Source organism: Microtus ochrogaster, chromosome 6 (genome assembly GCF_000317375.1).
Source record: "Microtus ochrogaster isolate Prairie Vole_2 chromosome 6, MicOch1.0, whole genome shotgun sequence".
In the NCBI taxonomy this organism is placed as follows: domain Eukaryota; kingdom Metazoa; phylum Chordata; class Mammalia; order Rodentia; family Cricetidae; genus Microtus; species Microtus ochrogaster.
Genome location: NC_022013.1, coordinates 10,986,118 through 11,012,271, shown reverse-complemented (window position 1 = coordinate 11,012,271; position 26,154 = coordinate 10,986,118). Strand labels below are relative to the sequence as shown.

At 37.6% G+C, this 26,154-nt stretch overlaps 1 protein-coding gene and 1 pseudogene across 2 annotated transcripts in view; one reads left to right on the top strand and one right to left on the bottom strand.

The window, feature by feature from the left end:
- The window catches only part of Ptpn4 (protein tyrosine phosphatase, non-receptor type 4), a 184,202-nt gene that overhangs the window by 122,864 nt on the left and 35,184 nt on the right, over nucleotides 1–26,154 (bottom strand). For both annotated transcript variants that reach the window (XM_005348266.3, XM_026779657.1), the window contains exon 2: nucleotides 20,579–20,733. In XM_005348266.3, the coding sequence (XP_005348323.1) occupies nucleotides 20,579–20,716 (138 nt within the window). In that variant the 5' untranslated portion in view covers nucleotides 20,717–20,733. The remainder of the gene's footprint in view (nucleotides 1–20,578; nucleotides 20,734–26,154) is intronic.
- LOC113456193 lies at nucleotides 2,676–4,675 on the top strand (annotated as a pseudogene).

The window sequence follows — 26,154 nt, the reverse complement described above, 5'->3', positions numbered from 1 at the left end:
GGACTGCTGAGAAGTCAAGAACAATGGCACTGGGTTTTGATCCTACTGCATGTACTGGCTTTGTGGGAGCCTAGGCTGTTTGGATGTTCACCTTACTAGACCTGGAAGGAGGTGGGAGGTCTTTGGACTCCCCAGAGGGCAGGGAACCCTGACTGCTCTTCGGGCTGATGAAGGAGGGGGAGTTGCATAGGGGAGGGGGAGAGAAATGGGAGGCGGTGGCAGGGAGGAGACAGAAATCTTTAATAAATAAATAAAAACAAATAAAAAAAAGAAACAATCTGCTCATTCCTTGTTTCATTAACTTTCTGTTGTCAACACCACAATAAAACAGATCGGGTAAGATTAACCAAAAAGACCTTTATTTTGACTTATGGTTCTGAAAGTATTAAGTAAAGGGACCACATATGATGACAACATTCTTGCAGGTAGTGTGTAGAGGTCATGTAGGTATCACAAGAGACAGAAATTATGTAATTTTTATGGTTCAGATATGAAACATCATCCTGAGGCAGTGGTCCTCGCCTGCGGGTACTATTTGGGGATTGATGTGGGATTCCCTTCTGTAAGCTGTAAATATGTTTATTACCATTGGTTAATAAAGAAGTAGCTTTGGCCTATGGCAGGGCAAAATAAAGCTAGGAGGGAAAACTAAATGCAGGGGGAATAAAAGCAGAATTCAGGAGATGCCATGTAGATGCTAAAGGAGAAAGATGCCAGAACCTTACCAACAGGCCACAGACTCGTGGTGATACATAGATTAATAGAAATGGACTAATTTAAGATGTAAGAGCTATCAAGGAATACACCTAAGCTACTGGCTAAACAGTGTTGCAATTAATATAGTTTCTTTGTGATTATTCAGATCTGGGTGACCAGAAAACAAACAAGCAGTCTCCGCTTAAGGTTCTGGAAACTTTAGGAGGTGAAAGAAATAAGGTCACTAGGAGCTGAATCTTGCCCTAAATCCTTCCTGACTTTCTGCTTTGCGATTTCCATGAAGAAAACAACTTTGTTCTAATACAGATCCAATTATGATATTCTGCCTAACAGCAGCCAAGAGATGATGGAACCAATATAAGTCCTTTTTCTATTTTGGGGGGGGTTTTAATAGCTGTGAAAAGCTAACGCAGAAAATTGGAAGCAGAAAAGTGCAGTAGATGTGGAAATTACTAACCATAGAGTTCTAAAGCAAGTGGGATTCATTTAAGGGAGAAATGTGGGAAAATTTGGTGATAAGAGCTGAAGAAGTCAAAGCAAGAAGTACTTAAAGGTGTGAGAAGGCTAACAGGAATACAGACATAATATCAGCTTCATGAGGTTTCAGGTGGAAATAAAGTTCTATAAGAAAAAGGACTAAAGGCCATTCATGTTACAGGGCGATACAGAACATGCATTTTGTCTGTGCACTGAGATTTTCAGAAAACTAGAATTTAAAGACAATGCATTAATTAATCTGATGTAGGAAATTCAGCACTCAGGCTATGGTACAGTCATTGCTAGCTGTTTAGTTATTTGTTTTTTATTTGGTTTGGTTTTTCAAGACATAGTTTCTCTGTAGTTTCGGGGCCTGTTCTGGAACTAGCGCTTGTAGACCAGGCTGGCCATGAACTCACAGAGATCCGCCTGCCTCTGCCTCCTGAGTGCTGGGATTAAAGGCGTGTGCCACTGTCAGGCTGTTGTAGTTTGAAGCAAGGAACAAAATAGTAAGATTAGAAAAATATGTGGTTTGGCCAGAAAATCATGTAGTCTGGCACTTAAACTTTCTGACAATAAGGTTGTGGTTGGAAAAAACAAACAAACAAACAAAAAACACTGGAGTCATTAAAGAAAGCCAAAGTTTTGTACCAGGAAAATAAGAGATTCCTTGATGATCCTATAGATATCAGTGAGATTACCTACCACTCATACCAGGGCCGAGAATATAAAAGTATACACTCATTGGAGAAGATTTCCTATTAAGTCGAGAGTGCTACCTGACACCTTGATTGCACAAGACCACCTAGAGAAGCATTTTCCCTGAACCCAGTAGTGACATGTACAAGACGGCTACTTCAACCATGTCCAAAAGAGTCCAATTACTATTCAGGCTAGCAGCAAACTTTGGCTACATCCATATAATATTTTTGCTGGCACACAGATAAGAGTTTCAAGGTCACAAAGGTTTTTTTGCCTGCATTTCAAAGGCCAGGCAATGTGCAGAAGTCATATTCCTTATAGGCTACCACTGAAAGGGTGATAAATAGAGCAGATGAAATTGCCCAGATGAGAATAAAAAGATAATACCTGAAGGAGAAACACACCATAAACTAACAATTCTCAGAAGGCTGCTTTAAAGAGCCAGTTAATTAATATTTGATTAGATGAGTCAGTGAATGAGAACATAGAATACTGAAACAATTCTAAAGCTTATGTGTGGTTTTTAGTCCCTCTGCAAGTACTGTCAGCCCTTCAGTTTTTCTTATTTCATATAAGGCAAACAGGAGAACCAATGGAACTAAATAGAAGACCCAGATATCAATCCACCCATGGAGGTCTCTGGCTCACTTGTACCTCCAGAGCAACAGATTTTAAGAAAAAAGAGGTAATATAAATAATAAAAGTGGCCAACTCACCAACAATCAGCAATCTCGAACTGCATGTGTGGTGTCTTTGTGTGCATTTAAGTGCAGGTGATCATGGAGGAAAGAGTTACAGATAGCTTTAAGCCCCTCAACATGGATGTTCTCTGCAAGAACAGTATGTTCTTAATCTCTTGAACCATCTCCTCAGTCCCAAGTCAGCAATCTTAAATGTACACATATAGAAAAAACAGAAAAGAAAAATGCTGGAGAACTCACATTTCCCAATTTTGAAATGTTCTATGAATCTACAGATATCAAGATGATGTGATACTCTCATAACAACGGACATTCAAGTAGAAAAGAACACAGAGTCCAGAAATCAACTATTACATTTGCTGTTATAAGAGCCAAGAACATCCAGACAGGAATGAACTGTCCTTTCAATAGATGATGCTAGGATAAATGGATATCCACGTACAAAACAATAAAACTGGATCCCTACCTGATATCACAAAAAAAAAAAGGATATGATAAACTGGAATTCAAAGGTTAAAATTTTCTATTAAAAGATATCTCCAAAACCATGAAAAGATAACCCAAAAAACAAAGAATGGAGGATAATATTTGTAAATCACATACCTAACCTAGTAACTAGTGGCTCACATCCAAAATATATATATTCTTACTATTTAACAATAGAAAAGATGTTAAAATGAGCAAGCTATGTGAGTAGGCATTTTTCCAAACATACACAGAGCAGCAATAGACTCATTAAATAATTAAAAGTTAAAGGACAGGAAACAGTCAAAGAAAGCTACTGGACATTTTGAAATAAAATAGACTGGGGCTGGCTCAATGAATAAGCAAAAAAAGGCAGTTACTATCAAGCCTGATGGTCTAAATTCAATCACCAGGACCCACATGGTTAAAGTAGACATTAATATTCTGACCTCCAGATATGTGTGCTTCCACTACAAAACAACTAAATAAACGTAATTTTTTAAAAAAAGAAAAAAGAAAAAGGGGGTGGGGGAGTGTGAGCTTTGCTGGAGTCCAATGTGTCAAATTTAGTAACACTTTTGAAAACTCTCCAGAAGCTGGGCAGTGGTGGCACACACCTTTAATCACAACACTTGGAAAGCAGAGACAGGCTGATCTCTGTGAGTTCCAGGTCAGCCTGGACTACAGAGAGAGTTCCAAGATAGGCTCCAAAGCTACAGAGAAACCTTTTCTCAAAACAAGTTCAGGAGCACTGTAACTGAATAAGTACAAACACTGACAAAATGGCTACAGCGGACATATTCTACAGAGAAGGGTCTACAGTTAATAGAAGTAAAAAACAAGCTGTTTTTCATGTACTTTATGGATTTGAGCTACCTTATCCTCACAAAGCCTCAGAAGGGACATCCTGCAGTTTTGATGCTCAAGGAGCTTTATACAACTTTACAAAAACTTTGTCCCATGAACCAAAAACTGAAGTATTTTAATTGACAAACTAGTCAAGACCACAGAGACAGGTAGCCTCAGTGAGAGTGACCCACTTCATTTTAAGCCCTATTCCAAAAATATGCTAAGTAAGTTGAGCTCTGAGGATGAAGAGAGAGACGAAGCAAAGGAGGCTCTGTCTGAGGCTTCAGAGAAGAAATCAGTAAAAGGTGTGTTTAAATACGTCTCACCACACTTGAGGTGAGTGGGAGTAAAAGCATCTGGAACAAGCCAGGAGATGGGTATTGAGCAGCTTTGTAATTTGTGAGCTTAAGGAGCAGTGCTCAGATACCCCAGAAGAAGTGTTTGGCACCCTCATGTCACTTGTCAGAGCTAAGAGGATCATCAAAGGATTAACTGTGAAGATAGAGCATAAAGGTGTATTTAAATGCTAGCAAACAAGAGAAAAAGGACAGCAAAAGCAAGGATTATGAGTTCACAGCTTCATTTCCTCACACACCTCAGCAACATGAGTGCTTTGATGGGAGGGACCACTCATTTGATGACCTATTAAAAAGCTGAAGGAGATACCTAACAAAGGAAGAAGAAAGGTTTCAGAGGCATCAGTGACTTGCTTATGTATTTTTTATCATCCTAGGATGCTTCTAACTTCAGTATATGTGGTGTAGAAGGTTCTTCTGTTCATGTGTTGCTTTCATTAGCTAATGAATAAAGAAACTGCTTCAGGCCTGATAGGGCCGTAATTAGGTAGGCAGAGAAGGCAGAACTGAATGCTGGGAAGAAGGGCAGAGTGAGAGATGGATCTTCTGCCAGAGACGGATGCTGAATAGAATCTTGCCAGTAAGCCACAATCCCGTGGCGATATACAGATGAATAGAAATGGGTTAAATTGGAATGTAAGAATTAGCCAATAAGAAACTAGAGCTAATGGGTCAAGCGGTGTTTTAATGAATACAGGTTCTGTGTGGTTATTTCGGGTGTAAACTAGCTGGGTGGCTGGGACAAATAAAGCTCCCCCCCCAGCACTTGCCACCTTCAACATGGTCAACTAACTCCTCATAAAACCTGAGAGGGCTCCCAGCACTCAGGAGCCAAAGGCATGTAGATCTCTGTGAACTCGAGGCCGGCCTGGTCTACAGAGTGAGTTCCAGGACAGCCTAAGATACACAGAGAAAACCTGTCTTGAAAACCAAAAGCAAAACTAAAAAGGGGACTGGAAAGAGGGCTCAATGGCTAAGAGAGCTGACTGTTCTTGTGAAGGACCCAGGCTTGATTCCCAGCACCCACATAGCAGCTCATAGCCATCTATGACTCTAGTTCCAGGAGATCAGAGGCCCTCTTTTGGCCTCAGTTGTGACTCCATGCATGTGGTGCCCAGGCAAACACAAATGTAAAACACCCATACACATATAATAATAAATAATAAAATGAATCTTTAAAAAAAATGGAAAGGAAGCTAGCAAGATGGCTCAGAGGGTAAAGGCACTTGTCAGGAAGTCTGACAACCTTAGTCCAATCTTTGGAATACACTTGCTGGAGACAAAGAAGCAATTCCTGAAGCTTGTCCTCTGTTTTCTGTATTTACGCGTTACATGAGGGTGCTCATATTTTCACCTCTGACAGCTACCTATCTACACACAATAAATAAATAAATAAATAAATAAATAAATAAATAAATAAATAAATAAATAAATGTCTTTTAAACTAGAAAGAAAAAATATGTAGCCTCATCTTTTAAACTAGTGACTCAAAATAGGGAAGAATTATTATCCTATAATCTGGAATCAACTCTTCCCTGTATCTTTCCACTGTAATAAAACTGAGTAAAATGGCATTCACTAAGTCTGTGAAATAATCAAAATTCAGTGTGAATTTAGGAAACTCCTAAATCTGAAGCTGTCAGAAGTTGAGGGTGGTTGGGTGGTCATTTCTGTCTAATCTATGTATCTGGTAATCAAAGAGAAAGAGGTTAAAAAGAAAAAGGACAAAATAATAGAAGTTCCCTATCTAGAACACACAAAAGAATCTTCATTAAAAACTTAATATATATTCATTTAATTCTGAAAGCCCTAACATATTAGATGATATTATTCTCACTTCATCAGCAAGCAAATTAAGGCCAAAAGTATTGGGAACAATGACACAGATGAAGCTGTAGTACATCAAGATATAAATCAAGTCTTTCATATCGCAAACCTATGTTCTGGTTCGTTTATTTGGGTAGCTGGTATAGTCTGAATGTAACTGCTCTTGTTGGAAGAAGTATGCCACTGAGGAGGTAGGCTCTGACGCCTCTTATATGCTCATGCCACAATCAGTGCCACAGTTCATTCCCTATTGCTTGTACAAGATGTAGAACTTTCATCTACCTTTCCAGCATGTCTGCCTGCATGCCACCATGTCCCCACCATGTTCCACCATGATGATAATGAACTGAATCTCTAAACTGTAAGTTACCCAATTAAATGTTTACCTACATTGGAAAACATTTGCTGTGGTCATGGTGTGTGGTTGGAATATTAATTTAAAATGTATTACATTCATTTATGCTGTGGAATATTTTTTATAATGCAAAAATGTGTTGAATTCTTTTATGTTGCATTTATTTAATTTAACTCTGTAAAGCTGTGTTACTGTGCCTGCCTAAAACATTTGATTGGTCTAATAAAGAGATGGACAGCCAATAGGAAGGCAGAAGAGAGAGATAGGCAGGGCTCCAGGTAGAGAGAATAAATAGAAGAGAGAATAGGGTGGAGCAACAAAAGGAGGAAGAGAGGTGGAGGCCTGGGGTCAGCTACCCAGCTAGCTAAGGAGTAAGAAGTAAAGGAAAGTATACCAAATAGAGAAAGATATGCCCAGAGATAAAAGGTAGGTGGAATAACTTAAGAAAAGCTGGCTAGAAACAAGCAAATTAAGGATGGGCATTCATAAGCAAGAATAAGTCTCCACTTAATTTATTTGGGAGCTGGGCAGAGAGCCCCCAGAAAGTAAAGAGTTAAAACAACAACACTCAGCTACAATGATGTCTTTTACAGCAATAGAAACCCTAACTAAGACAGTAGTCAAGGCTATATAGGAACTCTGTACAGTCCTTGCAGTGCTTGAACTGAAAACCCTTCTTTAGCCTCTATGTGCTGGATTACAATGAGTATATACCAACACATCAGACAATAAAATAAAATTAAAATAAATTTAAAAAAGGAATGTTTTTCCAGTGCTGGGGAACAAAACTACAACCTCAAGCACTGACTCTATCACTATGTTCTACTGACTATGTTCTTAGCCCCAAATTTTTATCACACTATGTTGTCTCTCTACACTGCTTATTGTAGCAACTGTTCAGAATACCTAAAACTTTAAATTTTGACATCAGTATATGTTTAACTATTGTCTGATATCTAGATATCAAATAACCCAAGACCAGATCTAAGTAAGTATCCTAGAATTTTTGCACAACTAAGTAGACTTTTCACACAAAGTATAACTGATTAAGAAAAACCTAAGTTGTCTCACAATTACTACAAGTAATATTATAATCTAGGCATGGTGGTGATGCTAGTACTCCTATCACTCAAGAGGCAGAGGCAAGACTGTATACTAGTTGTCTTTCTTTTGGCCACGATAAAACACCCTGACCAAAGCAACTTAAGGGAGAAAGGGCTTATTTCAGCTTACAATTCCTGGTTATAGTCCATCCTTGTGGGGAAGGCAAGACAGGAAGAACTTGAAGCATCTAATCATATTATACCCACAATCAAGAGTCAGTCAGTCTCTCTCTCTCTCCCCACCCCCCTTCTTGTTCAGTCCAGGGCCTAGGTCCTGAAATAGTGTCACTCACATTCTAGACAAGTTTTCCCACTTCAATTAACTCAATTAAGAAAGCCCATCACAAACATAACTACAAATCTATAGTTATAGATTGGATGGACTATAACCAGGAATTGTAAGCTGAAATAAGCCCTTTCTCCCTTAAGTTGCTTTGGTCAGGGTGTTTTATCGTGGCCAAAAGAAAGACAACTAGTCAAACTAATCTAGACAATCTCAAAACCATCTTTAGATGATCCTAGGCTGTATTAAGTTCAAAGTTAAAAGTAACCATCACAGATCACCACAAATTCAATGCCAGTCTGGTATAAAGTGAGTTCCATGAGAGTCAAGGCTATACTCTAAGACCCTGTCTCAAAAGAAAATGAAATAAACAAAAGAATTATACAATAATAAAAGTAAGTGACATTGGAACTAGAAAGTAGCTTAGTGATTAAGAACAGTTGTTACTCTTACAGAGGATCTGGGCTCAGTTCCTAGCATTCACATGGTGACTAACAACCATCCCTAACTCTACTTACATACAGGGTATTCAATGAACACTTCTGAACTCCACAGGCAACAAGCATAAGTTTGGAAAATATACATACATAACAAAATACCCATATACATGAAATAAAATTTAAAAATCTAAAAACAATTTTAGGTGACATATAAAATACGTAATAGTATGGTGGTGGTACTGCTTAGTGACATAGTTCTTGCTTAGCATAAATGAAACATAGTTTGATACCTGGTACTATAAAAAGAAAAATCATAATGAATCCAAGATATAAGCTTATGTGGTTCTAAAATTAAGTTTTTCAATGTAAAGTGTCTATCTACTTCCATATCTCTATTTATATATGGGAATTTTTTTAAGTTGCAAAAAGAAGCAGTCAGAAGTTATCAGTTGATGTTTATCATAAATAAAAAGGAAATGCTTGAACACTGAGAAAAAATGTCATAATACTATTACTAACGCTTCATGTATAGCAGCTGTTGCCTTCTTTTATGAAAATTAAGTAAATTAATATGTTAAAATTTAGGGGACGGGAAAGAAAGCTCTACAGTTAAGAGCACTGACTGCTCTTCTAGAGGACTTGCATTGGTTCCCAGTACCCACACTGCAGCTCATAACCATATGGTCTTAGAGGATCCAATGCCCTCTTCTAGCCTCAAAAGGCACCAGATATGCATATGGTACAGAAATATAAACGCAGATAAAAACACTCACATAAAATAAAATTTTGAATTATATGTAGACTTCAAAAGAATAATGAAAAACAAAGTAAGAAAACAAATATTTAATACAATATTTAAAAGGAAAGTATAATACTATAACAAATTGCCAATGAGGAGGAAAAAAGAATTACCAGGTAAGAACTCTGCATGGATATATTTGTTTGTATGTGTGTGTATTTGTGTGTGAGAGAACAAATATTTTTAAAGTAATATATGTACATACAACGCATATAAATATACAAAACAAATTCCAGCATTGTTTCAACATTTGGAAGTGAGCTATATCAAGAGCAGCTGATCATCCCCAATAAGGCACTTTTCATTTATAGGGGGATTAGCTAGAGAATATATGCTGGACGAATTACATTTACTAGAAAGAAAAGCTAACTTTAGAATACTGAGTCTTGGTCCTCTAATCAGTTTTTGTTTTCTGTGGGTGATACAAAAGAATTCTTTGCATTCAAGTAAATTCTTTGCATTGTTATTTTTAGAATGTTCTTATCTTCATTTAAAAAGCTGAAGCTATATTGGGGTTGGCAGGAGGGAGGAGAGTGGCATCCGCTAACAAGAATAGAGTCCTTCCTTTACACTTGGCCACTGGGCTGCTACCCCCATACAAACACATCACTACTAAGCCACAGCCTTTCTTTCCTTGTTCATCCCCAATATCTCAAATTAAAGAAGTCATACTTTTAAAAGTCCCACAGTCTTTACAAATTCAAACACACCAAAATTTCAGTCTTTAAAATATCCAATCTCTTTTAAAAGAAGTTCAAGTCTTTCATCTGTGGGTTCCTTTAAAAATCAATATTAAATTACATACTTTCTTCAAGAGTGAAGAACCAGGGCACTGTCACAATCTGAACCAAGCAAAACCAAATGCCAACATTATAAATAATTCAATATCCAATAATCTGAGATTCACTCACAATCTTCTGAACTCCTGCAAAGGTCTTCGGTCACTTCTCCAGTTCTGCCCTCTGCACACACAGTTTGTCTTCTAAGCTCCGGTTGGCTCCACTCCACTGCTGCTGCTGTTGGTTGGTGGTCATGCCATGGTACTGGCAACTCCAAAACTCTGTGGTCTTCTGCCGCAACTGGGCTGCACTTTAACAAATAGCCTTTCATAGGCTCTCTTCATGGTGCTAGGCCTCAACTTTTTTGCATGACCCCTTCAGTCCTGGGCCTTCAACTGCCTTCACTAATGGCCCCTCCTTTGTGAGATTTTTCTCACAAAGCCAAATCTCATCTGCTCTCCATGACCCCTTCACACCTTCAAAACCTGGTTAACTCTTAAACATTGCCAGCATGAACTACAACTTTGGCCACCTGTGGAACATAGCTTCTCTGTGCTCTCAGGAAACACTTGGCAGAAGATTTCACCTCAGTTAAGTCAGTTTCTTCTTAATCACTGCTAATTTCTTAGCTCCAGCCAGCCAGCATCAATTGTCCCATAATACAGAGGTTTCACTTCTGTAGTTCTGGTATCTTGTTAATCACAGCTGATTCTTCAGCCCCAGCTAACCAGAACCACAGGATCTTAAATCAAAATAGCAAATGGCCCTGACAGAGTCTTTAAACTTTAAACTTCCCTCTGAAATTTCACAGGCCAGGCCTCCATCCTCTACACTGCTCTCAACATTCTTATCCTCCCAGCTCCCACAGAACATCCACAGGGCTCTTAACACTGAGTGGCTCTTCTAGTCCAAACTTCCACAGTCCTCCCAAAAACATGGTCAGATCTGTCACAGCAATACCCCCTCTGTGCAAGTACCAACTTGTCTTAGTTAGGGTTTCTATTGCTGCAACAAAACACCATAACCAAAAGGCAAGTTGGAGAGGAAAGGGTTTGTTTGTTTGCACTACGTTCATCACTGAAAGAAATCAGGACAGGAACTCAAGGCAGGATCCCGGAGTCAGGAGCTGATGGAAGGGAGTTGCTTACTGGCTTGCTTCCCCTGGCTTTCTCAGCCTGCTTTCTTATAAACCCAGAACCACCAGCCCAGGGATAGCAACACTTACAATGGGCCGGGCCCTTCCCCACTCATCACTAATTGAGAAAATGCCTTACAGTTGGGTCTCATGAAGGCATTTCCTCAACTGAGGCTCCTTCCTCTCTGATGACTCTACCCTGTGTCAAGCTGGCACAAAAAACCAGCCAGTACATCCTACCCTGGGATACAACTGCTGCAGGTAGTATAAAAATAGGGTAAGTTGATAGCCACTCCTTACATCTCCTAGGAGCTCCACCCAAGCGGGGCTATGACAGTCACTGCCACAACTTCTGAAATCTCATGAAAGTAAGCTGTTATAATTTCAGTCTACAGCTTCCACAGAAATCAAAGGAGCTGTCATTACTTTAAACGGTTTGGCCAAGCTGTTGACAGCTCCTGCTAATCGATATACCCAATGACAACTCCAGGAGACTTCACATCTGTTACCACAGCTTTGAATGTCCCACAACCATCCCAAAGGACTTCTCTTTATCTGCTGCATAATCTAGTTGCCAACAGTATAGAAAAGATTTGGCTGGGCCATGAAGTCACCACTTCAGATATTCCCACTCTGGTCAGAAGGAGAATCTCTCCAACCCATGGCAACTAGCAACAGTACACCTGCAAGCTGCATGACAGTGTAGAAACTGCAGACAGCAGAAAGAGGAATGCAAAATTGTGGGCCTGTCCCCCCCCCCTTTCCTATATATGCAGCCTACCTCTTATTCTCATTGGGTCATATGGAGACCTCCATCCTAGCATTGCCAACTGCACTTTAGCATAGGCCCTGATAAAGCCTCACTCAGATGAATTTATACTTACAATGTTTTCTACTAAATTGGCTGCAGTAAGAACAACTAACACAGATTCAATGCAATGCCCATCAAAATCTCAGCAAAATTCTTCATCGACCTCAAAAGAACAATACTCAACTTCATATGGAAAAGCAAAAAACCCAGGACAGCCAAAACAATCCTGTGCAATAAAAGAACTTCTGGAGACATCACAATCCCTGACTTCAAACGCTACTACAGAGCTGCAGTACTGAAAACAGCCTAATATTGGCATAAGAACAGACAGGAGGACCAATGGAACTGAACAGAAGACCCAGATATCAATCTTCGAACACCTGATTTTTGACAAAGAAGCAAAAAATATCAAATGGAAAAAAGAAAGCATATTTAACAAGTGGTGCTGGCACAGCAGGATTTCAACATGTAGAAGAATGAAAATAGACCCATACCTATCACCATGCACAAACTCAAGTCCAAATGGATCAAAGACCACAACATAAAGCCAACCACACTGAACATTACAGAACAGAAAGTGGGAAATACAGTTGAATGCATTGGCACAGGGAACCACTTCCTAAATATAACCCCAGCAGCACAGACACTGAGAGAAACAATTAATAAATGGGACCTCCTGAAACTGAGAAGCTTCTGTAAAGCAAAGGACATGGTCAACAAGACAAAACGACAGCCTACAGAATGGGAAAAGATCTTCACTAACTCCACATCAGACAGAGGACTGATCTCCAAAATATACAAAGAACTCAAGAAATTGGTCACCCAAAGAACACATAATCCAATAAAAAAAAAAAGGAAGAAATATAGACCTAAACAGAGAACTCTCAACAGAGAAATTTAAAATGGCTGAAAGACACTTAAGGAAATGTTCAACATCCTTAGTCATCAGAGAAATACAAATCAAAACAGCTCTGAGATTCCATCTTACACTTGTAAGAATGGTCAAAATCAAAAACATTGATGACAACTTATGCTGGAGAGGTTGTGGGGAAAATGGAACACTTCCGCATTGCTGGTGGGAATGCAAGCTGGTACAACCCCTTTGGACATCAGTGTGGCAATTTCTCAGAAAATTAGGAAATAACCTTCCTCAAGACCCAGTAATACCACTTTTTGGTATATATCCAAAGGATGCTCAATCGGACCACAAGGACATGTGCTCAACTATGTTCATAGCAGCATTGTTTGTCATAACCAGAACCTGGAAACAACCTAAATGCCCCTCAATTGAAGGATGGATAAAGAAAATGTGGTACATTTACACAATGGAGTACTTACTACAAAGCAGAAAAAAAAATAATGACATCTTGAATTTTTCAGGAAAATAGATGGAGCTAGAAAACATTATTTTGAGTGAGGTAACCAAAACCCAGAAAGACAATTATCACATGTACTCACTCATAGGTGGTTTTTAAACATAAAGCAAAGACAACCAGCCTACAAACCATAATCACAGAGAACTTAAACAACAATGAGGACACTAAGACTTACATAGATCTAATCTACATAGGAAGTAGAAAAAGACAAGATGTCCTGAGTAAATTGGGAGCATGGGGACCTTGGGAGAGGATTGAAGGGGGGAGAGGAGAGGCAGGGAGGAAAGCAGAGAAAAATGTAAAGTTCAATAAAAATTAATAAAGAAAAGTTTAAATAAATAAAAAAAATGGGCAGCTAACACCAGGGCTGCTATTACAGAAAATGCCTAGCAGCCAGAGGGCAGCTGAAGTGCTGCATTGAGCTGCCCAGAGCAAAGAGTTGCTAGAAAAGCTGCAAGATTTGCCAAAAGAAGCTGGGAAAGCTGTTTAACACTACCTGCTGAGAGCTGCCATTACCTAAGAGATCAGAGCTGTGAATCCTAAGAAATGAGCACTGCTGACACTCAAAGTTCAGAGCTATAACCAGGTCCCGGTGACAGATTCTGCATTAAACATGGTGGACTGAAGAATGATCTCTAGCCTCCACATGTATATACACACAAACATACACACACATGCATATATATGCACACCCACTCATAGACACAAAGACTACAGAGTAAGTTACAAGGTACTGCACTTAAACAATCAAGTTTTTCAAACAAAATGTGACTATAGTAGAGAAACAAAGAATATAGGATAAAATACTGATGAAATGTTTTAAGATGGTGGCTTCATAAACAAAACATAAACAAAAAATGTTAACTAATTCAGTGTTACCAACTGATCTGCCATGGAAAGATGTTTTTCTAACAAAAGCTTAACCTAAGGTTAAGTTGTATCTGAAATCCTGTAAATGACTGCTTTAAGTCGAAATCAAAAATACCGAATTCATCAATGGTCCAGATGCTCAGGGTTCCATCTTTGAAAATCAAGTATCATTTTACTCCCTTGATCAGTGTATTTCAGACCATTTTGATTTTACAAGATATGTGTATATATCCGTGAGACAGAAGTTACTTCACTCAATTATCTATCTTGATCAAATGAAGATGGTATCTGTGAACACATGAATATATTAAATGTTTCAAGTAAAAATTCATTATCATAAAGTGACATAATCTTATATTTTAAAACAATCAAGACTTTGATTTTTGGCTAGACAGAATAGCTGGTATTGAAATATTGTCCTGCCACAAATACCTACAACAGCTAGATATATGTTTGGGGTATGTAATATGTCTCTGTGTGTTTGTGGTTTATTTTTTTTTTAAAGACACAACAGACAACCTATGATCCTTGGAGAAAAAAGAAACAGATGAACCAAGTTCTACATTGACTTTGTTCTCATGGGTATTTTCTAAACAATGGTATAAGAAAATACTGACCAAAAAGAGAGTAACAAGCACTCTTGGCTAGGATGATAATATGAAAAGTATAATTGGGGCTATTAAAGTAGTTGAATTGTATAGGTTATTAGAAAAGAAAGAATCAAAGAAGAAAAAGCCACAAATATCTACTTAACAATTCTGCAGTGCCCTCATCTGTGTTCTAGGAGAAGAGATTTGGAGGCTGCACGATTGTCAGAAGACAGAGGACTACAGATTCAATCAGAGGCAAGAGATTTTGATGTAAATCCCAAACAGCCTATGCTCAGAGTAAGAATAAAGTTGGAATAGATCCAAAAAAAGTAGATGGGCATGACTGAGGATTGTGGTGTAGTCTCAAAGAAGCGTACATTATCACATAAAAATAAATAAAAGATAGATAGATAAATAGATAGATAGATAGATAGATAGATAGATAGATAGATAGATAGATAGATAGATAGATAGATAGATAGATAGATAGATATACAGACAGACGGACGGAGCCGGGAAGATGATCAGAGAGTAAAGTACTTGCTACACAAGCATAAGAACCTGAGTCTGAATCCCTAGCCACCACATCAAGGATTGGTATTATGGCATGCCCCTGTTATCCTCATACTGGAGTAGGGAAAAGGAGGTAAGCAGATCCCAGAAGCTTGGTGTCAGCCATGTTAGACTGAAATAGCAAGTTCTAGATCCAGTGAAAGACTTTATTTCAAAAGTAAATAAAATATAATAGAGAACTACAGATAAAAAATATACAAAGTTGAACACTGGCCTCTATATGCACATGCATAGACAAGCATAATCACCCATACAGCCCCTATCACAAACACACACACACACACAAATACAAGTTATGGTGTACTCCTATATTCACAGCATAAAGGAGTCTTGAAGGAGGAAGGACTATAATTACTTCAAGACCATTCTGAGCTATAGAGTCAGTACCAAACCAATTAGCACTACATAACAGGACTGTCTGAACATAATAGGACTGTCTGAAAAAGAAGGAGGAGAAAAAGAAGGGAAGGGAAGGGGAAGGAGAAAGGGGAGAGGAACAGGAAGGGAAGGGAAGAGAGAAAAGACAGAGAAAGGACGGAAGGATGGAAAAAGGAAGGAAAGGAGGGAGGGAGGGAGAAGGGAGGAAGGGAGGGAGAGGGAGGGGAAAAAGAAAAGAAAGAAAAAAAGTTCAATTTCTCATATATTCTAAAACTCACCAATATATCATGTAACTCTAAGTTATATCATGTCAATTCCAAAATTCACCCATTTATCACGTGTTTTTACACTAAAATGACCATTTCTTTTTTTTATTTATTTATTAAAGATTTCTGTCTGTTCCCTGCCACCGCCTCCCATATCCCTCCCCCTCCCCCAATCAACTCCCCCTCTCTCATCAGCCTGAAGAGCAGACCCAGTTCCCTGCCCTGTGGGAAGTCCAAGGACCTCCCACCTCCTTCCAGGTCTAGTAAGGTGAACATTCAAACTGCCTAGGCTCCCACAAAGCCAGTACATGCAGTAGGATCAAAACCCAGTGCCATTGTTCTTGACTTCTCAGCAGTCCTCATTGTCCACTATGTTCAGCGAGTCCGGTTTTATCCCAGGCTTTTTCAGACCCAGGCCAGCTGGCCTTGGTGAGTTCCCGATAGATCATCCCCAATGTCTCAGTATGTGGGTGCACCCCTTGCGGTCCTGAGTTCCTTGCTCGTGCTCTCTCTCCTTCTGCTCCTCATTGGGACCTTGGGATTTCAGTCTGGTGTTCCAATGTGGGACTCTGTCTCTGTCTGCTTTCATCGCCTGATGAAGTTAATCTCCAGGAGGATGCCTATATGTCTTTCTTTGGGTTCACCTTCTTATTTAGCTTCTCTGGGATCACGAATTATAGGCTCAATGTCCTTTATTTATGGCTAAAAACCAAATATGAGTGAGTACATCCCATGTTCCTCTTTTTGGGTCTGGCTTACCTCACTCAGGATAGTGTTTTCTATTTCCATCCATTTGTATGCAAAATTCAAGAAGTCCTTGTTTTTTACTGCTGAGTAGTACTCTAATATGTATATATTCCATACTTTCTTCATCCATTCTTCCACTGAAGGGCATCTAGGGGCATCTAGGTTGTTTCCAGGTTCTGGCTATTACAAACAATGCTGCTATGAACATAGTTGAGCATATACTTTTGTTGTATGATAGGGCATCTCTTGGGTATATTCCCAAAAGTGGTATTGCTGGGTCCAGGGGTAGGTTGATCCCGAATTTCCTGAGAAACCGCCACACTGCTTTCCAAAGTGGTTGCGCAAGTTTGCATTCCCACCAGCAATGGATGAATGTATATCCCTTTCTCCACAACCTCTCCAGCAAAGGCTATCATTGGTGTTTTTTGACAGGTGTAAGATGGTATCTTAAAGTTGTCTTGATTTGCATTCCCCTGATCGCTAAGGAAGTTGAGCATGACCTTAAGTGTCTTTTGGCCCTTTGAACTTCTTCTGTTGAGAATTCTCTATTCAGCTCAGTGCCCCATTTTATAATTGGACTGATTACCTTTTAGAGTCTAGTTTCTTGAGTTCTTTATATATTTTGGAGATCAGACCTTTGTCAGTTGTGGGGTTGGTGAAGATCTTCTCCCAGTCAGTGGGTTGCCTTTCTGTCTTAGTGACAGTGTCCTTTGCTTTACAGAGGCTTCTCAGTCTCAGGAGGTCCCATTTATTCAATGATGCCCTTAATGTCTGTGTAAAATGACCATTTCTATTTTAACGCCTGATTTTACTTTTTTGTGGGGGAGGGCTGAGATGGGGTTTGGCTGTCCTGGAACTTGCTCCGTATTCCAGGCTGACCTTGAACTTACAGAGATTCACCTTGCCTCTGCCTCACAAGAACTGGGATTAAAGGCATTCACCACCACACCCAGCTTGATTGTAAACTTTTAAAAGTTTTGTAATCAATAAATTTCTCAAGGCAGACATTCAATGTCAAAAATCAATTTGAGGGAGACTAAACAAAAATGTTTTCTTAAATAAGCTGATGATCCAGCCTAACTCCATTTTAGGCTAAAAGCCTTCTGAGATCTCCTGCATGCTCACACACAAAAAAACTTTTTAAGGGAATTCATGTAGTAAGTTGATAAGAGCAAGAGTTATCACTTAATAAATTCTATTTAATATTTAATAAATTAAGTGTAAAAATGCACACAGGGTGGGGGGGGAGAATTCTGTCTCTGTAAATAACCTAATAGAAAGAAATTTCCAAGTTTCTCTTTAAAAAATATGGCTAATCAGGCTGGTGATAGAGACCTATAAAACCATTGTAGTAGTCTGAATATAATTGGCCCTTATAAGCTCGTAGGGAGTAACACTAAGAGGAGGTATGGCTTTGTCAGAGTAGTTGTGGCCTTGTTGGAGGAAGTGTCACTGTGGGTGTGGGCTTTGATGTCTTATTTGTTTAAGCTATGATCAGTTTGACAAACAGTTCACTTCCTGTTGCTTAGAGATCAAGATGTAGGACTCTCAGCTCCTTCAGCAGCACCAAGTCAGCCTGCACATCACCATGTCCTCGCAGGATGATAATGGACAAAACCTCTGAACTGTAAGCCAGCCACCCAAATTAAATGTTTTTTGTTTGTAAGAGTTGTCATGTCTCTTCACCGCAATAAAAGTCTTAAGACAACTACCAACTCAGGAAGTAGAGGCAGGAAGGCTGACAAGTTCAAGGCTTGGGTGAACTACAGAGCAAGCAAGTTCAAGGCCAACGCAGCACAACTTTGTGAAAGTGTACCCCAAATGAAGAATAGAAACAGTCTGGGAACAGAGTCCATTGGCAGAATGTTTGAACTGCATGTTCAATCCAAAATAAAACATAAATAAACAAATATGAAAATACGATTGTAGCATAGTTCTAAGTAAATAGTCCCTGTAATTAAAAAAATTTCTTATATTAACTTAAAATAAGACTTATTAAATTTATACCTCCAAAATAATCTTCATGAGTCCATAACAGGCAAAAAGTTTTTTGACAATTGTCTGATACATAATTTATGTTAATCAGAAATTTTTTATGAAGGGAAATTCTCTTTACTTTTTATTTCTGCTTTGAAACCTACTCTTCATCTATTAATAGTAGAAAACAAGAAACAAAATTTAACATTTTAGAAAGCATGAGGTTAAATAATCTCATAAGTAATGAGATTTTTGCTGTTTTGCAACTTGTTTTCAAGTGTGAAATGGAATTTAGGATTTTTTGAAAGGCAAATTAGTGATCCTGCTAAATACTAAGTAATACATGGAAAATTTAAGCTTAAAAAACTAGTAAACAGGACTGAAAAGATGATACAGTGGACAAAGGCACTTGCCTTGCAAGCCTAATAATCTGGGTTTGACCCCCAAAACCCATGCTAAAGTGATAGAAAAAAAAAAAACCAACTGTCTTCTGTATTCTGTTGAGATAAAATGGCACCATTCCCCAGGGGGCAGCTGGGTCCCAGGAGGAGCTGCTGCAGGTAAGAGACAGAGACAGATAGGCACGCCATTCAGAGTGAGCTTGGATATAGTTTCTTCAGTTAAAAGGGGCGGAGGGAGGGGGAAAGAAACAGAGAGAGAAGAGGAGGAGGAGAGAGGGAGAGACAGCAGAAGTTACCTCTTCCAGAGAGGGATGGAAAGACAGAGATCACAGGCTGGGGGAGGCAAGATAAGCACTTCTCTAGACAGAAGGGGAGGGGTTGGAAGAGGGTGGGGCTGTTCTCTTAAAGGAACAGTGTACCCAGGTGACAAACTAGGCCAGATCATAACAATCTGACCTCCACATTCATACTGTGGCAGATATGTTCCCCTTAACCCCCATACACATTATACATGAACACAAGTAAAATAAAGGTTGTTATTGTTTGGTAAATATAAATATTTTAAATCACAGATTTCAAAGTATAGATAGGCACAATACATCAGAAAACAGATCCCTTGTCATTGCCAAGACTTTGATAGGAACATGGACTATTTGTTAAATAATATCATATATAGAACACTAAATTACACAATAGGACTGTATAAATTTAGAAGACTCTCAAGATGCTAAATACTTATTGGTGTGTCTACCACTTACTTTTCAGAGAGTTGAAAAAGAAAAGAGAAAGTAAATGTTAACATCAGTTCAGTCTGGACAAAGGGAGCTATGTATTCAGTACGCTCCTCTTCCATTCCATTCCAACTACAGATTTGAAGCTTTTAAAATAAAAAAAGGTATATGTATCCTTGGACATATCACTAAGACATGAATTAGAACTTAAGAGCCCATAGTGGAAATAATCCAAACACAAAGAAAAAAAATAGAATAACTAAACAGAAATAGGAAAATGAATACACTATGGTATGCTCATACAAAAGACTAGCAGGCAACAATGAAAATTAATAAACTAATATGAACATACCACATAGGTGAAACTCAAGTAACAATGAACAACTGAAGCTAGATATTAATAACAAGAAGAAATACTTGTTGGACAAATGCTTTTTAGACAATACTTATGTAATATCGGTCTTATTAGTTATACTTGTTTAACAAAAGTTGTATTCATAGAGATTACAAACAAGATTTTAGTGAAACATATTAGGAAGGTATTTAAGAAATTATATTCAGGTACCCTCGTGCACATTATAAAATCACCCACATACTACTGATTTGTTCATGAACTAGGATGCTATGCTGTTTTTGAACAATCGGTGTGCAGAACTTTTTGAAAGATCTAGTCTGAAAGAGCAGGTATACCAAACATAAATTTGTATAAGACTTTCTTAAATAAAAATGTTCAAACTTACTATAACTTAATGGTTTTAATTTTCAAATAAATCTAAATTCAGACTAATATCCAGAGCTAGTGGTGATGGTGATGATGATGATGATACTAAGGCAAAAAGGAGGAGAAAATAAAGTAAAATAAATACTCACGTTAACTCTGAAAGCCTGCACAGTGTTATCCAGAAGAAGAATGTTGCAAACCACCTCTGTATGCTGTCTGTCTCGGGCCAACTCTGATGCTCGGACATTGTAGGTTCTGCCAGAAGGCAATCGGAAACGTGCGGTCATTACTGTCCACACAAGATCTAGGTTTAAAAAACAAAAATCAATAAATAAAACAAATTGTGGGAGATACAGTATAGCTTAAAAAATAAAGTTAATATGCATTTTAAGACATTCACAGAAAACAATTATAAGTTGTCCATACAAGATCTAGGTTTAAAAGACAATAAACACTAAATAAAAGGAATAGTGAAAAATATGGTATAGCTTTAAAAATAAAGTTAATATGGATTTTAAATTAAAACATTGACAGAAAACAATTACAAGTTTAGAAATTGTTTTTTTAATCAAGATTAAGAAAATTAGGACACACACACACACACATATATATAGAAGATTTCATAGGTAAAAATTTCAGAAAGTCATATTCCAATCCAAAATATATACACTTAAAGGGTAGAGAAATATGAGCCCAACAAGTAGGATGTTACTAGCTAATGTGCTTTCTAAAAATATTATAGAAGGACAACAAGGGAGAAGATTTTTTCATTCCAGTCATTATTTTTTTCTTTTATTTAAAAAAAAAACTATAGAATAACAATAGTGAAGGTTGTTCTATTTCAATTTCAACCAACGACTCCAACTTTTTTTTTTTTTAAATGGGAAAGGGAGATGTCAGGGTCTTACTATATACCCAGGTTGGCCTGGAACTCCAGCCTCAACATTCCAAACTGCTGGAATTGCAGGCATGTAAGATGTGCCTAACTCTCTGGGATTTTCAATTTTTACATAAGTAGAGGAAAAAAAAATAGATCCCCTATAAAAGAACAAGCGCCATATTGTTGTCAATAACAGCTATTAAAAGACAATAAAATTGTACTTTCAAAGTTCTGAAATTTATTCAGAACACTGGGTTCTATGCGCAAAAAAAACTAACATTCATATTAGACAGGAAAAAACCAAAAACAAAGCATTCCATGACTCAAAAGATTTAAAATCCATACGATTTCCACCTTAAAGACATTCCAATATAGGAAATTGAGCAAGGAAAAACAGACATTTGGAATGATAGTACTGTTGTCGTTATTGTTATTATTATGGAGATTTCTCTGTACAGTCATGGCTATTCTAGAACTCTTTCTCTGTAGACCAGGCTGGCCTTACAATCAGATATCTGTCTGCCTCTTTGAAACACAAAACAAAATATACTTAATGATCTGAAATCATACAAAGTATGTTCTCTGAAAACAGGAGACCTAAACTACAAATTAACAATAGAAAAAATCTCCAAACACAAAGAAAGTAAATAGCATACTTCTAAGTACACATGGACTAACAAAGAAATAAGGGAACCCAAAAGATACAGAGAAATAAGCAGAACAGAAAATACAATAAATCAAAATTTGTGGGTTGCAAATATAGCACCACTAATAAGGGAAATTTATAAAACTGTATGTATATAACAAAAAATTAGACATGCCTTAAATCAATAATCTAATCTCCTTAAGAACTTGGACAGAGAAAAGCCTAAGGAAACCACAGCAAACAGAGGAATGAAATGAAATTGAACAATTTTTAAAGACTCCTATACAGCCATCCAAAATAAAATCAACAGGACCCAAAGTAGATTCTTTTAAAAGATCAATGAACCAAGATTAACAAAAAAAAAAAAAAAATTAAATGAGAAATAAAATGGAGGCCACCAACCTGAACCTTGTAGACATCAAAATAATACTGAAAACAATTTACACCTAAGTGCAATAATTTGACATATATAGTGGTTCTAGTCTTCAAAAGGTATAAAATATCAGAGTTTAATTAATCAATATAAGGAAGGGACCATTGAAATAGCGCTGCAGCTATTTTTTTTTTTTTTTGAGATTTTTTAAGACAGGGTTTCTCCATAGCTTTTTGGTTCCTGTCCTGGAACTAGCTCTTGTAGACCAGGCTGGCCTCGAACTCACAGAGATCCGTCTGTCTCTGCCTCCCGAGTGCTGGGATTGAAGGTGTGCACCACCACCGCCTGGCGCGCTGCAGCTATTTTAAAATTTTTATTCAAAGATGCCCTCTAGTCTTCTTTGTTTTGTTTTTCTCGGCTCCCCTCCCTCCCCATTCCTATCTACCCTCTCCAGTGACCCCCACACTCCCAATTTACTCAGGAGATCTTGGCTTTTTTCTCTTTTCTTTGTAGATCCATGTATGTCTCTTAGTGTTCTCTTAGTTGTATAGGTTGTCTAGTGTTGTGGACAGTAGGTTGTTTTTTTTTCTTTGCTTTATGTGTAGAAGGTACTTATGAGTGAGTATACGTTATATTTCTCGTTTGGGTTTGGGTTACCTTACTCAATATGGTTTTTCCTAGATCCATCTATTTGCATGCAAATTCCAAGATGTCATCCCTCCCCCCATCTCTGTAGTATTCTATTGTGTAAATGTACCATATTATTTTTTTGATCCATTCTTCAGTTAAGGGGCATTTAGGTTGTTTCCAGGTTCTGGTTATGACGAACAAGGCCGCTATGAACATAGTTGAGCACATGTCCTTGTGGTATGACTGAGCATCCTTTGGCTATATACCCAACAGTGGTATGGCTGGGTCTTGAGGAAGGTTGTTTTCTAATTTCCTGAGAAATTGCCATACTGACTTCCAAAGTGGCTACACCAGCTTGGACTCCCGCCAGTAATGGAAAAACATTGTATTTATCCCACATCCTCTTCAGCATAAGCTGTCGTCAGTAGTTTTGATCTTAGCCATTCTGGCTGGTGTAAGATGGAATCTCAGAGTTGTTTTGATTTGCATTTCTCTGATGGCTAATGACATTGAGCATTTCCTTAAGTGTCTTTCATCCATTTGTTGAAAGTTCTCTGTTTAAGTCTGTAGCCCATTTTTTTATTGGATTATTTGTTCTTTTGATGTCAAGTTTCTTGAGTTCTTTGTATATTTTGGAGATCAGTCTTTTATCTGATATGGGGTTGGTGAAGGACTTTTCCCATTCTGTAGGCTACCGTTTTCTCTTGTTGACCGTGGTCTTTGCTTTACAGGAGCTTCTCAGTTTCAGGAGGTCCCGTTTATTAATTGTTGATCTCAGTGTCAGTGTTACTGGGGTTATATTTAGGAAGTGGTCTCCTGTGCAAATGCATTCAAGTGTACGTCCCACTTTATATTCTATGAGGTTCAGTGTAGTTGGTTTTATGCTGAGGTCATTGATTCATTCAGACTTGAGTTTTATACCTAGCAATAAATATGGATCTATTTTCATTCTTCTACATTTGATATCCAGTTAAGTCAGCACAATTTGTTGAATACCCTTTCTTTTTTCAATTTTATATTATTTGCCTCTTTGTCAAAAATCAGATGTACATAGGTGTGTGGATTGATATCAGGGTCTTTAATTCGGTTCCATTGGTCCTCCTGTCTGTTTTTATGCCAATACCAGGCTGTTTTCATTACTGTAGTTCCATACTAGAGTTTGAAGTCAAGGATTGTGATGCCTTCAGAAGTTCCTTTATTGTTTAGGTTATCCTGGGATTTTTTTTAATATGAAATTGAGTATTTTTTTTTTTTTAGGTCTGTGAAGAATTTTGATGGGCATTGCAATGAATCTGTAGATTGCTTTTGGTAAAATTGCCCCTCCTTTTTTGGTTTTTCGAGACAGGGTTTCTCTGTAGCTTTGGAGTCTTTCCTGGAACTAGCTCATGTAGACCAGGTTGGCCTCAAACTCAAAGAGATCCACCTGCCTCTACTTTTACTAAGCTAATTCTACCTACCCAAGAGCATGGGAAATCTTTCCATTTTCTGGTGTCTTCTTCAATTTCATTCTTCAAAGATTTAAAGTTCTTGTTATACAGGTCTTTTACTTGTTTGATTAGAGTTACTTCCAAGATAGTTTATATTATCTGTGGCTCTTGTGAATATAATATTTTATATTATCTGATTTCGTTTTCAGCCCATTTATCAGCTGTATAAATGAGGGCTACTGATCTTTTTGAGTTAATCTTGTATCCTGCCACATTACTGAAGTTGTAATATAAACATATAAACATATATGTTTATATAAACATGAGTTTATATATGAGTTTTATGAGTTGTACGAGTTCCATGGCAGAAATTTTGTAGTCATTTATATATACTATCATAGCATCAGCAAATAATAAGAGTTTGACGACTTCTTTTCCGATTTGTATCCCCTTGATCTCCTTTTGACATCATATTGCTCTAGCTACAACTTCAAGTACTATATTGGATATGGAGAGTAGATAACCTTGTCTTGTTCCTGATTTCAGTAGGATCGCTGGGAGTTTCTCTCTATTTAGTTTGATGTTGACTGTTGGCTTGCTGTATATTGCCTTTATTATGCTTAGGTATGTTCCTTGTATTCCTGCTCTCTCCAAGACCTTTATCATGAAGTGATGTTGTATTTTGTCAAAGGCTTTTTCAGCATCTAATGAAATGATCATGTGGTTTTTTTTTCCAGTTTGTTTACATGGTGGATTACTTTGACTGATTTTCATATGCTGAACCATCCCTGCATCTCGGGGATGAAGCCTACTTAATCATGTTGGATGATTTTTTTGATGTGTTCCTGGAATTGGTTTGCCAGTATTTATTAAATATTTCTGCATCAATGTTTATGAGTGAAATTGGTCTTTCTTAGTAGTGTCTTTGTGTGGTTTGGATATCAGGGTAACTGTAGCCTCATAGAAGGAGTCTGACAATATTCCTTTTGTTTCTATTGTGTGAAACAATTTAAGGATTTTTGGTATTAGTTTTTCTTTTAAAATCTTTTAGAATTCTTTACTAAAACCATCTGGTTGTTGTTGCTTGTTTTTTGTTTTTTATTTACTTATTTTTGGTTGAGAGACTTTTGATGATTGCTTCTACTTCCTTAGCGGTTTATAAGTCTATTTAATTTGCCTATCTGGTCTTGATTTAATTTTGGTAAATGGTTATTATCCAGAAAATTGACCATTTCCTTTAAGTTTTCCAATTCTATGGAGTACAGGTTTTCATAATATGACCTAACGATTCTCTGGATTTCTTCCATGTCTGTTGTTATATCCGCTTTTTCATTTCTGATTTTGTTAATTTGAATATTCTCTCTCTGCCTTTTGGTTAGTTTGGATAAGGGTTTATCTATTTTGTTGATTTTCTTGAAGAACCAACTCTTTGTCTGATTGATTCTTTGTATTGCTTTGTTTCTATGCTGTTGATTTCAGCTCTCAATTTGATTATTTCATGTCCTCTAGTCCTCCTGGGTAAGTTAGCTTCTTTTAATTCTAGAGCTTTCAGGTGTTTTGTTAATTTGCTAGTGTGGGATGTTTTTCCAGCTTCTTTATGTAGGCATTTAGAGCTATGAACTTTCCTGTTAACACTGCTTTCATTGTGTCCCATAAATTTGGGTATATTGTGCAGTCACTGCAGTTGAATTTTCAGAAGTCTTTATTTCTTTTTTTTTTTCTCTATAGCATAAGTTATTTTTTTTTATTCTTAATTTTTTTTTTATTAA